At 38.9% G+C, this 15,184-nt stretch overlaps 1 protein-coding gene across 2 annotated transcripts in view; it reads left to right on the top strand.

Moving 5' to 3' along the window:
• KCNAB1 (potassium voltage-gated channel subfamily A regulatory beta subunit 1) overlaps nucleotides 1-15,184 on the top strand; it is a 292,035-nt gene that overhangs the window by 186,912 nt on the left and 89,939 nt on the right. For both annotated transcript variants that reach the window (XM_039857666.1, XM_039857667.1), the window contains exon 2: nucleotides 10,709-10,752. In XM_039857666.1, the coding sequence (XP_039713600.1) occupies nucleotides 10,709-10,752 (44 nt within the window). The remainder of the gene's footprint in view (nucleotides 1-10,708; nucleotides 10,753-15,184) is intronic.

The raw sequence follows: 15,184 nt of genomic DNA, 5'->3' as shown, positions 1-15,184 counted from the left end.
ACTTGGAAGCTTGTCTTTTCATTCTCCTAACAGCATCTTTCATAGAGCTAAAGTTTTAAATTTTCATAAAGTTCAATTTTCCAATTTTTATAATATATCATCCTTTTTGTACTATACCTAAAAACGCTTGCCAAATCCAAAGCCTTACAGAATTTCTCCTTTTTTTTCTAGAAGTTTTGTAGTTTTAAGTTTTATATTTAGGTCTATGATCCATTTGAATTATTTTGTATAAAGCGTGAGATTTGTATCATATCAAGGTTTTAGATAGATAGATAGATAGATAGATGATAGATAGATAGATAGATAGATAGATAGATAGATAGATAGATAGATACTGTTGTTCTAGCACAACTTCTTTTTTCCTCACTGAATTGTCTTTGTACCTTTGTCAAAAATCAGCTGACTATATTTGTATGGGTGGGGCTATTTCTGGCCTGCCTATTCTGTTCCAATTACTGTCTATTATGTTCCATTTATATTTGCTTCATTGCTTTTGATAATATCACACTGCCTTGATCATTGTAGCTTTATATTAAATCTTGAAATCACGTAGTGTGAGTCATTCTAACTTTGTTCTTTTTCCAGTTGTTTTGGATATTCTGGTTCCTTCATCTTGCCATATAAATTTAGGAATCACCTTGATATCTACAAAACATACTGCTAGGATTTGAATTGGAAGTATATCTACTCAATTGCTCAAATTAAGAAGTAACTTTGTAACAATATTGAGTCTTGAAATCCATGAACATGGTATGTCTCTCCATTTAGTTAGGTCTTCTTTTATTTCTTTATTTAATGTGTTATAATTTTAGCATACAGATAGTACCTATATGTTGACAGATTTGTAAATAAATATTTCATTTTAGGGTGCTATTATAAATAGTACTGTTCTTTTAAATTTCAAATCCAATTGTTTATTGCTAGAAATACAATGGACTTTTATATCTTGACCTTATATCCTGCAACCTTGCTAAATTCACTTATTAGTTTAAGGAGCTTTTTGGTAAATTCTTTGAGATTTTTCTACAAAGACAATCATATTATTTATAGTGAGAGACAATTTTACTTATTCCTTTTTAAAATCTGCATGCTTTTTATTTCATTTTAATGCCTTATTGAACTATGATGTTGAATATAGGATGTTGAATCTTAACAGTTAATTTAAAAACAAAAAAGTTAAGACTAAAATAATATCTAACTCTGGAAGCTCGCATCAAGGAGGTAAGAAAGGCTTCTTAGACTTCGTCATCTGAGCATTTATTTAGTTAATGAAATATTTACTGGTACCTCATGGTGCAAATTGTTATGAGGACATCAAATATAAACCTTGAGTTTTAGTATCAAGTACTTTGCAATTGAGGAAAGATAATAAGACATGAACAATAGTTATTTCATACAAATAAGAAGGTGAAAAGGCTGATTAAAGATAAACAGAGAAAGAACAATGGAAAATCTAGAAACAGAAGAGTAGCCGGGAGTAACTATGGTAGTGACTATGAGGAAGTCAGGTCAGGGATGGTGTAGACGTGAGTTCTTCAAGATTTGCTAACTGGCTGGCTATAGAGGCCAACAGATTGGGAAGAGACAAAGAGATCTTTGAGGGTTAAAATATTTTGCTTTTTTTTGGAAGGGGTTGGAGCCACACATTAATATTCTGAATTTGAGTTGTGTACTGAAGATTCAGATGGGGTGACCTACAGGTGGGCTGACTGGAACTAAAGAATAAGATCTAAACATAGAAGTAAACCTTGGTCATGATTCCCTTTTTCCACTTAGTTCTAGGCTCTGAGGCTGTAAATACTAGAGGGCTGGCATTGGGCCTCCCATTGGAACAGTGACACAGTTAACTGGAGGGGCAGAGGAGAAGAAGAAGGTTATGGGTGGGGATAGAATGCATTTTGCCATGCAGGTTCCCAAGCTCCAGGCTCTTGTAAAATTAGTTCTAACACCTACATTGATTGGAAGAAGAGTAAAAGGCCACGATGTTTTCTATGTTTGTTGACTCAAGGAGGGTGTAGAAATTTATGTTTCAGAAGAAGGAACCTATATGAGGTGAAAGAGATGCCCACGGCTACCAGGAAGTAGCAGAGCTTGGCTGCAAACCCATGTCTATCTGATAACAGCTTGCATTTAGAGAGTATTTGTCATGTGCCAAGCACTATCTTAAATGCATTAATCCACACATTTAATCATCACAACTTCCTTATGAGGTAGTTTCTATTATTATCCCCAGTACCAGATGGGGCACATAGAGGTTCGGTAACTTTCCCAAAGTTTCACTGATAATGAGGGGCAGAGGCATCTAGTGCACCCAGCACTAGATGTTGAGAATAAGCAGATGTAATAGACAGAGTCCCTCCCTCATAGATCTCAGTCTGGAAGTAGAAACAATCTCCTACACAATGAGTACAACATGCACCCCGTCTGTGATATATGGCACACTGATGGCAGATAAAAAGGATGTGGACACACAGAGAAAACAGACATTTGTTTTCTATCCCTCTGTCAAGGAAAGTGAAAGGCAAACAAATGCATTACAGTTGAAAGCATAATTTACTTTTGATTAAGTGGCTTTTTAAATATCAACGTCTCAATCAAGCTCATGCCTCAGTCTCCATCACATTGCTGACTTTGCTCCCTAAAGAGAAAGCAAGAAATTCTCCCACAGTAAATGGAATTGAAAAGATGTGGAGCATGGAACTCCTACATCAAGAGCTGCTTTGTTTATTTCACTTGCCTTGAAAACTGCACAGCTCATTACGATGGAAACTAATCATAGCTCTCATTACAAAGTGGATGCCAGAGAAGACTTGACCTTTGCTTTATCAAGTATATGTAAGATATTTATGTAGGAAAGTATGATCATTCTGTCATGAGGAGAGGTGTGATCCTGGACAAAATCTGGAAGGGGGCAACGTGTGTTCTTCCCCTTTGAGGGTTTGCTTCCTTTATCTTCCCCATATCCCACCTTTAATCCCCCTTCCATCTCTCTAAAAGTCTAAGGGCTTTATCTCTTGATTGCACCCTCAAACCCTTCAAAACTGATGTAAGAAAAAAGTTCAAAACTCTTTCACACTAAGGTGTAAATGACTGGTAATCATATATAGCCAGGCCTCTCAAACTGAGACAACAGAGAGCGTCCAGGGGTACCCACTAAAGCTATGAGACCAAAACGGCACATCTCTAACACAAACTTTCTTGAAGATATAAGAAGGAAATATTATTTTATATTAAAACAAACACAAATATATGAAATGAAATATGAAATGATTGAATGAATGAATCACATTACAGTGAATCGTTATAAAAGAAATACTGTGCATTAGCAAGCCAGTCCTTGCTAAAACCCCAGAGCCTCGGGGCTGGTGTATCCTCTTCTCTCTTGTCTGCCCCAGAGGGCAGGCATAGCAGCTCTCTGCCGAAGGTGGGTAAATGAGGCCCTTGAGGATCCCCACAGTGGGAAAGCTTAGAGTCCAGGACTTACATCCAAGTAGAGATAACACGAAGGCCAGATTTTGGACTTAAATCCATCAAGGGCCTAAGAAATATTTTTTAATTTACTAAAATTAAACAAATAAGTAGAGATAATAAGCACCAACACTATAGACTACATGATACACATTTACGTAATAGCAGTGGGGTTTTGCATATTTAATTTTGCTTTCAAATGCTCTTCAGAATTGTCTTCCCTCCCATTTGAAAAGATCTTTGCAAATTTTCTTGCTTTGTGGCAGATGGATGCACCAAGAAGCATTTTTTTAAAACAACCTTTATCTTTCATCCAAGATTCTTGATGCATAGATCTGTCTAGCAGTCCAGGGAAGCCTACAGACTCCTCAGAAAAAGAGCTTTTAAATATACAACAAAATACACAGGATTCCAGTTAAATTGAAATACAGTTCAAAATACTTAAAATTGAAATTTGCAACCTCATAAAACATGCACTTCTTTATTAATATATTAATATATTAAATAACAAGCTCTAGAAATGGTGAGTGCAAATAATTTTTTGAGATTGCTGAAGCAACTGTGATGTGCAGAAAATTCCCTGTAATTTCTACTGGTGGCAAAATCACAGGTAATGCGAACACTTTTGTGGTTTCTAGCCTACATTCATGATTGAAAGAGGTGCTAAATTTCGGTTAAGTTGGTGAAAAATAAAAATGTATTTTTTTCATCCTAAATTCATGAACCCCCAAATTATATGCTCCTGAAATAGAGATCCTAGATTCTTCTGATTTAAGACTCTGAGTTATTGATTTCCAGATATTCTGATTCTTTGGATACTTAAGACAGATAAAGCAAAGTAACTGTTACTCAAGTAATAACGAGACTTGGGCAGGCATTTCTCAAGCCCCACCTCCTCAAAACACCCAAGTTTGTGTAACCCCAACCACACAACTTTATGTCTCATCTCTATTCTCCGCTCCTGGTGATCACAGAAGAACTGTTCTAAATACCTCAGACCCACATGATTTCTCCAGACTTTGCCAACAAAATGTCACCTTCTCCTTTGCCTCCCTCATCTGTCTTTATCTCTTAGCTCCCACTTTCTAATGATTCTAGCAAAATAACTCGCAGTACGCGTACGATAGATTCAGGACGGCTGCAATATTCAAGCACAAATCTACCAAGTAGGAGGATCATAAAGTCGGGGAGGTGTGTCTTACGAGGCACAGAGGCATCCCCCTACCAGCTTCATACCTGAACCAGAACCCCCTCCCCCGCCAGATTCAGTCTTTGAGACATTACTTTTTCTAGGAAATAAAGGCAGAAAACAACTAGCATTTATTGAACGCCGAAATGTACTGGGACTTGTGCTGCATTTACATTTTCTCAATATAAAAAAAAAAAAATAGTGGGCTATTAATATCTCCATTTAAGAAAGAGGAAAGTGGCTTTAAAAAACTAAGTAACCTGAGCAAGGTCACACACAGCTAGCAAGCATTGTTTCTGCACCTCCCATCTCCTCAGTCCACCCAGCCTGACTCCCACCCACGGCACCACTGAAATGACTGCCACAGAGTCGACAGCAATCTTGTGTGGCCGAAGAGTAGGGGCACATTTCTGTCTCCCAGTACTGGACGTCCAGCAGCCCTCAGTGCTCCTGGACATCCACGCCCTGCTGAAGCCGACTCCACCTTGGCTTCTCCACCCACACTTTCCTGGCGTCCTTCGATATCTCTACCGCTCTTTCCTTCTGTTTCCTTTGCCACTGTAGCTTTTTCTCTGCCACCTACGATGTTTGAGCTCCTCAAGGTCAGGTTTTTGGCCCTTTCTCCAACTGAGCACTGTCTCTTTTGGCAGTTGACCCAGTTCGCAGCATCTGTTACCCTGGGTACCCAGAAAACTTCCCCCGACTCTGAGCTCCAGACAACTAGCTAGGATATCCTATGCGTGTTTGCTCATGTGCCCAAAAGTGAATCCAAAACCCTCTGTGACCTCAAATAAACCCCTCTTCACCCGGCTGCCCAAGTCAGAAACCTGAGAAGGGCCCATTCGTCCTCCTTCTCTTTCACTCCCACAGTTAATCAAATCCCAAGTCCTATAGATTTTACCTGCTAAGAATATCTGGAATCTTCTCCGTTTTCCTATCTCCACTGAATCTGATTCAAAGTACTATTATTTCTCATCAGGATCGCCAAAATAGCCTTCTAGCTCCTCTTCTTGTCTCCCTTCTACCCTTTTCCTCTGCTTAAGTTTCTCGATAATTTTCCATTACTCCATATTAAAACCCAAATCTGTAACATACACTAACCGGTAAGGCTCTGCTTGATCTGTCTCCCCAGGCACCCCTGGAGTCATTCCGCACTCTACTCTTCCACTGCCCTCTACTCTTCCCATTCTTCAATTATCAACACTTCTTCCAACCTCCAAGTTTTTGTACATGCTGCTCACTCTACTTAGAATGCTAATTCCTACTCTTTTCATTAAGTGACTTCCTCTTCCTCCTTTGGATCTCATTTTAAATGCTGCTTCCCTAGAGAAGTTTTTCTAACCATCTAGACCAGGTCAGCTTCCCCAACATCCCTATTTTACACTTAGGGCATACTGTCCTTTTAGTTAGGATTATAATCAAATAATTAACTCACTATTTAACATCTGTTTTCCTTTCTATGTGACAGCAGCAACTATCCGTCACTCAGCCAACCCCACGCTCTAATACAAGGTTTGGTATATAGTCGAAACTCAGTGCGTCTCTACTGAAATAATTAATTAATTATAGAGAAATCTCCTTTTGCCATACTTCTCTAGACTTTACGAGAATGATACAGATCAATAGGTGATTTTGTATGTTCAAAGAGAATGAATAGGAATTTACATTGTCAATTTACAAAGTTGAATTTACAACTGACAAATGACTTAAACCTTTAAATCAAAGAATCTGAAAGAATCCTATTCTGCTTTGTTGCTACTTTCAACAAAGGTTAAGAGTGAAGCATTTCATTGTTCTACTCGTCAACGCCTGTCATCAAAATACATGGCTAAATCATTTACGTGCCTGGTGGTTTCCAAATGAGTCATTATTCTCTTATCAACAGTGATGAATGGGCCCTTGTAAAAAAGCATTATTACCATTGGTAGTCATGTTCATGGCTGTCAAAATGCATGTTCTTGTACAACCATCAAAAGCAGCTGACTGACAAATGAACATGCCTTCAGCTCTGGATTTTTCAAGAAAGGTTATGAAATATACATTTCCTTAAAATACAATCCCATACCTCAGATTGGACTAGTAACTTCCAGGTAAGGCACCAGAGAACAGTGGTATGATTTAGAGGGATAAGATAGATATCCAAATAGAATGAGACAGCAGGTGATGTAATGATCCAACCACATGAAAACAGGTCAAACCAAACTTAATTCTGCCAGCCTGACACAGCCACTGAGGCCCCTTATATGTGCTTTCAGTCATCCCTGTTGTGTCAATCTTTAAATCAGGAATTTTGTCACATGCAATATGCATCTTTCTTGGTCAAAGGCAAGGTACATATTTTAGCTAGCTGCTCCTCTTTTCTGAGCAGTTTACAACTGTGAATAATGTCTAAAATACTGTATTCAGAAGCAAACAATTTAAAACAATACATTCGGGCTGCTAATCTGCTTTTAACATCTCTGATTTGTAAAGAAACTGCAAGAATCAAGAGTGGCATGCAGTGCTGTGCCTAAGTGATGCTTGATTTCAGTTCTCACCACCCCGTCATTGCCTTAAACTCAAAAAGAGCCTGAGGGATGATCCACAAAACAACACTAGGAATTATATTTAATGTTTCTGTCATAGAACCAATCATTGACCTAAAATAAATTCAGCCATGTGTTCACTAAGTGGATAATCCTGCTTTCAAAAAGAAAGGAGAAACACAACTTTGAGTTCTCAGAAGCTATATCCCTTCTCTAGATAACTCTTTACTGAAGCTTTGATTTAAGATTTAGGATTCCTTTGACTGACAAAGCTAAACGTCCCATGCCCCCACACTGATGTCATTCATTTCTAATATTAGCAGCAGAGCAGCTCAGGTTCACCTGGGAAAGAGGAGCTTTTATTTTGAGTTAAACAGGAGCAGATACTAAAAATGAACACGGTGAGACTTCCTTCTGGTATATCTGACACAGATAAAATAGGCAAACCAGTGCAACGAGACTAGTATTTTGAATCAAATGGGAAAGGGATTCAATCTAATTGGAAATTTGATGTGCTTACCGAATTAAGAAATAAAATGAAAATATATAAAGTTGTTTTGTTGCACAACGTCACACCGGATCATAAAATGCTTATGAAAATTCCATATGGGTGAGATAAAGAAGGTTCCAGGGCATCTGTTATAGCCCAGCATGAGGTGTAAACTTGGCCATTATTTGGTGGTATAGCCACACAAACAAGCTTTTGGATGATATATGTTGTACTCATTAGATCAAATGCATCTAGTTTTGTGGCACTTATAATCCAAGAGAGCTTAAATGGATCAGAGTAGCTGGACAATTGCCATATCTCCTAGTATTGCACAGACATAAACACAGGCAGGAGGAAGCAGATGCACCATTTGGAATCGCAGAAATTGTGTTGGAATAACATGCCTTGATTGGGGGGAACTAGATCCTCATACCTTCTCCATCTGCAAAATGAGTGGCATCGTCCTGTGTTAGAGTGCTTTCTGAGGTAGGAGTCTCACGAAGAGACTCAGCCCCGGACAGAGTCAGGGCGATGGACTTAGGTATGGCTCATGTACAGAAAGTGCCTCTCACTTCAGTAGGCATTCCTATTGTAGGGCCAGCTAACCAAAACTGAATGGTTACTAACTCCTGAATATGGTAACTATTCCTTCTAGAGGGTGAAGATATTTAGAGAAAGAGTTAAAGGAAATAAAACCACCAAGGCTAAATGTGAGACTTTTCACCACCACATCAATATTTGTCTGTAACTAAACTAAACTTGTCTTATAGTGCAAAATCTTCTAAGGCTTTCATTCCAAAAAGCTGGTCTGGGTGTTTAATCAGCAGTGATGAGAAAATGGGCCATGTTTAATACTTGCTACTTTGCAGTTTGTTTTTGCGATTCTCAAGTTTCTCAAGTTTGGTCTTTCAAAACCATAGCAGAGTGATCATTATCTTCCTAAGTCACTGTCATAGGAAAATAGGACAGGTGTTTCCCCCAACCTTGGGTGTGGAGATGTTGCTCAGTAAGTACACAGTGACATAACCAGGCTCTATTTGAGTTTATGAGAAAAATGTCTTGCTCTACATCGTTTTCTGCAGTAAGTCCTTTCTCTCTGTTGTTTTCAGAATTACTGAAAGATATTAAAATAACATGAAAACCCTTACGTGGATCTTTTCTCCCATGACACCCACATAGTTATACAAATGCAGGCCTAGGATAGCGCCCCCTTTCTGGGTACATTCAAAGAACTCCATGGAGGACGTACCCCACGCTACTGTAATGACATGGTTGCTCTTCTGTGACTCTCAAAAAATTGAGAAGGTAGAGCATTGTGCTTTGTTCCTCTTTACTGATTCATCAGTGTTCAATATCTCCACCTGAAAGACTGTTATTCACATTTACATATACTTGCTTTTATTGTTTTGGTGTATTTTTTTAATTCTCCTTACTATATAGCTTCTGCTCTAGATTCCTATTTAAAATCAGTAACTTTTAGACTAAAAGAAAGATCTTCTTGTTGCACATCTTACAGTTTTCTGAGAAACTACTAAATGAACAATTTTTATGCAAATTATTTTCATGAAAAAGTTCAATTATTTTTCTCCTATTGAGTAAAATAGTTCAAAATATTTTTCACATACACCTTTATTCAAAAGTTTCCTTTCAGGTGGACCTATCTAATTCATATGGGAAAATTTAACATTATGTCTGTGAGGGAGTGAGCAGAGGGAGAAAGCGCAAAAAATACTTATGCCTTGCATTTGTTTGCTGTGCAACACTTTAGCATACATTATCATGCCTGGCCCCACAACAGTGATGCTAGATAAAAGGCACAGGCATTAATATCTCATCCTACTAATGAAATTGAACCTCAGAGGAAGGAAGTGACTTCTTCAAGGTTGTGCCAATGGGGTAGAAACCTGGGTATTCCAACTCTTCGCAATGTGATGCACTTTGGAGTATGCTATGAAATTAAATGTGCTGTTTTGGTGGCATTTTATAAACAAGAATAACAAACAGGGGAAAGAAATCAATGCAAAAAACAGAGCATTAATTACTAACACTAAAGAAGCCAAACTGTGGAAGGGAGAACCTGGAGGAGCTGAGCCGTGCTGCAGTCGGAAAAGTTCGTGTGTGCTGTTCTGTTTGGGAAGGGGGAGGAAAATTGTGTTCTCACAAGAGTATCTGATCAGAAAGTAAAGGATGAAATTTTCTACCATGTTTCAATTATTTAAGCTTTACCTCCTCATGCTGAACCCCAACGAAATTCTGTGAGGCATCTTTTCTCTGAGAGTTCGATTTCTTCTTTGACGGTAATTATGCGGATGACAAGAAGATGCGTTGGGTCTGGGTCTCCATAGACAAATATCTTACAATGAAGACTGGAGTGCCTAGTTCTCTCTCTATTTAAAGAGTGAAAATATATTTCCTTTCCCTGATAAACCTTTAGAGTAGAAAAGCAAAGGTGTTGATGAGGAAAAGAAAAATCATTTAAAAAAAATCTATAACTTTCTTGCAGCAATTTTATAAAAAATAATATAATTTAGTTCAAATAGCCTAAAGGATTTTGTATTTGTTCTTTTAATAATTCCCATCCACTGGTAATAATACCATGTTTTAGAAGTCAGTTTGTCAATTACTAAATTAGTGAATATTTATTAAGGGTCCGCTGCGTGTCAGGCTCTGCTGTTGAATAATGAATGAGTAATGAATGACTGGTTGGTAATAAATAAGATACAGATCTTTCCCTCAGGGAGCTTACTACATTCTAGAAAGAGAAAGACAATTTGTAAACAAATTAATAAAAACCATCATTCAGAGCTGAACAGCTGCATTTGGTGGGGACATCTGTTCTTGTGCTGAGTCTGAGCACATTCTGAGCTTCCTAGTGCCCCCACAGAGATGAGAGGGAGACTCCCCAAGACCATAGCTTGTGTCTGGGGTTCTGCCTCTACCATGACTCAGCAAAAGTGAGATATAATATTCATGGTTAAACGTACACAATTTCACCTAAAGAAACAATGACCACATGTTGCTTTATTTTTATTCCAGGAATCTTGGAAAATCAGGACTCAGAGTTTCTTGCTTGGGTCTTGGTAAGTACTTGGGGAATCGTGTGTGGTGGGCTGGGAGGTGGAAAATTGGGGGTACCAGGGAGCGATTGGGTTGCAGGTCAGGACCTAGTCTAAGGTGAGAATGGACTTCCTAACCAGCATGGCCCCACTTCTCCTTCTGAGCCTTTCCTGCCCAACACAGCCCTCTGCCTCTCAGGTCCAAGGAGCCACTGTGTTCATGAGTTGATCAAAGAGAAAGAAATCCGATATTAAAGCACACCCTAGGGGAGGAGACTCGTGTGTCACTCCCATTTAGCAAGCATGAAGGACCTCATGGAATGCATTATTATGCTCACCTCACCTGCAGCATCATCTGAACTTTTTCTATTCTTATTTTCCCTTTGCCTAATTTCTTCACTTATTTTTCTATATTTTTGTGTATTTTAGGTACTTTCCTAATCTACCTTAAATATTTTGGGGACAAAGTGATCATCTAGATATAGATATAAATGTAGATGTAGATGTAGATGCAGATATAGAAGATATAGATATAGATGATATAGATGATAGAGATAGAGATAAAGATAGAGATAGAGACAGAGATAGAGATAGGTGTAAGTATAGATATAGATATAGATATAGATATAGATATAGATATAGATATAGATATAGATATAGATATAGATATAGATAGATGTAGATGTAGATGTAGATGTAGATGTAGTTGTAGACGTAGACGTAGACGTAGACGTAGACGTAGACGTAGACGTAGACGTAGACGTAGTTGTAGACGTAGACGTAGACGTAGACGTAGACGTAGACGTAGACGTAGATGTAGATGTGAAAGTCGGGAGGAGGTTTTCTTGACCCTGTTGAATGGAGATATGGAGACCAGGGGAGGGATGATAGTAAATGAATAAAAGATAGTGGCAACTAATTCTGCCTCTTTTCATTGTATTTCAAAGACATTAAGCTTATTGATGCCTAAATTTTTCTGATTCTTCCTAATGATCTGATTTGGGAGGTAAGGGTGGTTCTTGTTCGCCATAAGTCTAAGGGAATTTGACATATGCTTAATTTCTGGGTCTAGTTACTATTTACTTCTATTTTGGAAGGAAATTAACCATCAGGATAGTCTAACCTTAGTTTTATGAGAATATACTTTATGTTAAATAATTATTCAGTATCCAGTGTTGAAAGAAACTACTATAAATATAAATTAAGAAATATAATGATTTAAGAAAATATAAATTAGAAAATATAGTAAAAAATCATTGACCAATTATCTCACAGAGTCAGTACCTATGGCAGAAAATAATCTAGTGAAAAGTACATAGACAATTTAACCAAAGGCCCTTGAGACTATAAAAATTGAGGTGTCCATGAAGTGCCACAAGTAAATGAGTCTCCAGAGGTCAGACAGCAATTTTTTCAAACTGTGTGTAAGTTATAGGTATTTTGGTGAACTTTAAAACAGACTTGATTCAAATGCAGCATGTCTGATTTAGCTTCAAGCTTTTCTGAGAGCCTGAACATTTGGGATAAGACACTGCATGGATAATAGGAGAAAACAAGGAGGTTTATAGGCTGACTGGCTTTATTCAAAACAAGTGACAAAGATTGACAGTATGAATAAGCATCCTTTAAGAATTTTTCTGAGCTGCCTCTGTAAGCCAGAGGAGGCAAAAAAATTCAAAGAAAGGAATAATGCCTCTGCCTTTGATAAAATGTCAGGCCCTGCAGACCCCAGTTGTCCAATGTAGGGGGAGCTGGGTTTATTGCTATAGGCTTTGGATGTCAGCAAAGTCATAGCGCATGTTCAACAGAGGCTTTGAAAATTAAGTATTAAATGTTCCAAGCAATCACGTGACTATAGATGTCTTTTAGTGAAATACTCTAAATTTCATAGTTAAAGCTAACAGCTCTGACTTTCTTCTCTACCAGAGGATGGGCTGGGAATTTCTTGCCCTGCCAAACTTCCTTTTGATAAACTAAGAATATGTGTAAATGGGAGCAGATAGATGAAGTATCTCGAGAATGTACTGAAGATACATGTGAAGAAATACAGCTCTGCCAACAAGAGAAATGGGGAGAAAATTAAGTGGGCAAACTCACCTGTGGGTTGCTGTGGCTTGCCTGGTTTATGAATACACTGACCACTGCTGTTAAGACCCAAAGTCAAAGAAATTGATGGGAAAGGAGTAAATTCATCAGAGTGATGAAAATCAACCCAGTCTAGTGGGAGGTGGGATCATCTTCTGAGAGAGGAAGAGTAAAATTTATGTATCCATTCGTTCATTCATTCTCAGCAAACCTTTCGGAAGCCAGGCATTGTGCTGGTTCCAGGGGTTACCGAGATCAAAGTGGCAAGGACCCCACTCTCAAATTGCTCCCAGAGTAGTAGGAGTCAAGCATGTAAACGCAGACAATGCATTTGACAATGCCACAGTGGATGAATCAAGCACAAAAGTTCTCCTGGGGAATTTGGGATGGCTTCACAGGGAAGGTGCTGCAGGAGCTGAGATTTGAAAAGAGTCATCAAGTGGAGAAGAAGGTGGAAAAAGAGAGTGAAGAATTCAGGATAGAGGGAGCAACGTGAGCAGTGGCCGGGAGGCAGAACCCCGGGGCAGGAGGTACTCGGAGAAACACTAGTGAATGTATAGAATATTGCAAATGCAAGATGTTCCGAAATCATAAAAAATTAGTCTGGAAGGAAAGCTAGGCCTGATCAGGAAGCCCTTGTTTGCCTTGCTAAGGTATTTAGCTCTTGTCCTCTAGGTCTCTCTCTGGCGTTCCTGCAATTCCTAAGGACCCAAAGTGTCAGGGAACACCTGGGGGATGAGGGACAGACAGGGCTTCACCGCTCTCCACCCGTCTCCTTCCACTGCCACGGCTGCCATCCAAGTAACTCCACTTTTTCTAAATGTAAATGTAAATATAAAAAAGAATTTTAATGTAAATTTAAATTGAAAATGTATAAATATCAATTTAAGCATTTTTAATGTGATAAATAATAAATGACTATTTTCAGAGCAGTTTTAGCTTCACAGCAAAACTGAGCAGAAAGTGCAGAAAGTTCCCCGTCCCCCACGCACACACAGCTTCCCCCACTGCTGCCAGCTCACACCAGAGCGGTGCCGCGATTACAGTCCTACGAGACACATTATTGTCATCCAAAATATTATCACACTAAACTACAGTTTAGATTAGATGTATGTATAACTCTTGATGTTTTACATTTCCTGGGTTTAGACAAATGTGTAATGACACATATCCACCATTATACTACTGCACAGAGCACTTTCACGGCCCTTAAAATCCTCAGCGCTTCACCAATTCATCTCTCCCTTAACCCTTGACAGCCACTGATCCTTTCACTGTCTCCATAGTTTTGCCTTTTCCAGAATGTCATACAGTTGAAATCACAATATGTGGCCTTTTCAGATGGACTTCTTTCACTTAGTAAGATGCATTTAAGTTTTCTCCAAATTTTTTCATGGCTTAATAGCTCATTTCTTTCTAGAGTTTCGCATTACATTTTGAAGGAAAAACAAAGGGCAGCCTTCTGCCAAAGAAAAGTTTAAAATGCTCTAGCTTGTGAAAAGCCATTTAAAAACTTGGATCAGGAGTAGGACGTGGTCAAAGGTATTAGAATTGCTTTCCGGCAGTGACACAGAGGCTAGATTAGAGGAGGAACGGGTGGAGACTGGAGACAGGGAGATAAATTAGGAGTCAGATGTCAAGATGGTGGTATTAAAGATGGACAGAAAGGAGGTGATATTTAGGAGAAAGAATAAACAGGACTTAGTTACCTTGCCATACACAATGAGAAGTCACCCTGGGCAGAGGAGGATGCCTGAGTTCCTGGACTGGGCAGGTGGGCGGGTGAGCTGAAATCTCAGGAGAAAATGCAGGAGGGAGTAGTAAGAGGAAGGAGGATTCAGAGAAGCCGGAGGATTCAGAGAAGCCGGAGCATTGCTGGGGAGTGGTCATCAGAGCCTGTGAACTTTCGGCTTCAGATACCCAGAGGGCTTGGGGAGCGCTGGAGAAAGCTCTGGGCTGGAAATAAAGATGCAGGAACTTCTAACAATGGTAAACCCAGGATTGTCATTGAGATCATCTGCAAATACAGAGGACTGAGATATTTGCACAGGTTTAGGACACCCACCTGATGGAATTTGCCAGACTGCACACTCCTTGAGAGCAGAGATCACCTCTGTTCTTTCTACACCTCTGTTGTAGCTATAGCACATCAAGGTATCTGCTAAGTAGTAGGTGCTCAAAAATATTTATTGAATGAATGAATGGATAGATGGATCAATTGCTAAGGAATGACAAAAAGCACACTAGGTAACAGTGGAGATCCAGCAGACGTCAGATTTCATGAATTCCTGGGGTCAAGCCAGCCCGGTTCTTTGGTTTTCTTCAGCAGCATTTCAATGCAGAAACAGAGAAGGCCTCGTGGAGGTGGGAG

This window comes from Pteropus medius, unplaced genomic scaffold (genome assembly GCF_902729225.1).
Source record: "Pteropus medius unplaced genomic scaffold, Ma_sr-lr_union100, whole genome shotgun sequence".
In the NCBI taxonomy this organism is placed as follows: Eukaryota; Metazoa; Chordata; class Mammalia; order Chiroptera; family Pteropodidae; genus Pteropus; species Pteropus medius.
This window is presented reverse-complemented; position numbering and strand designations above follow the sequence as displayed.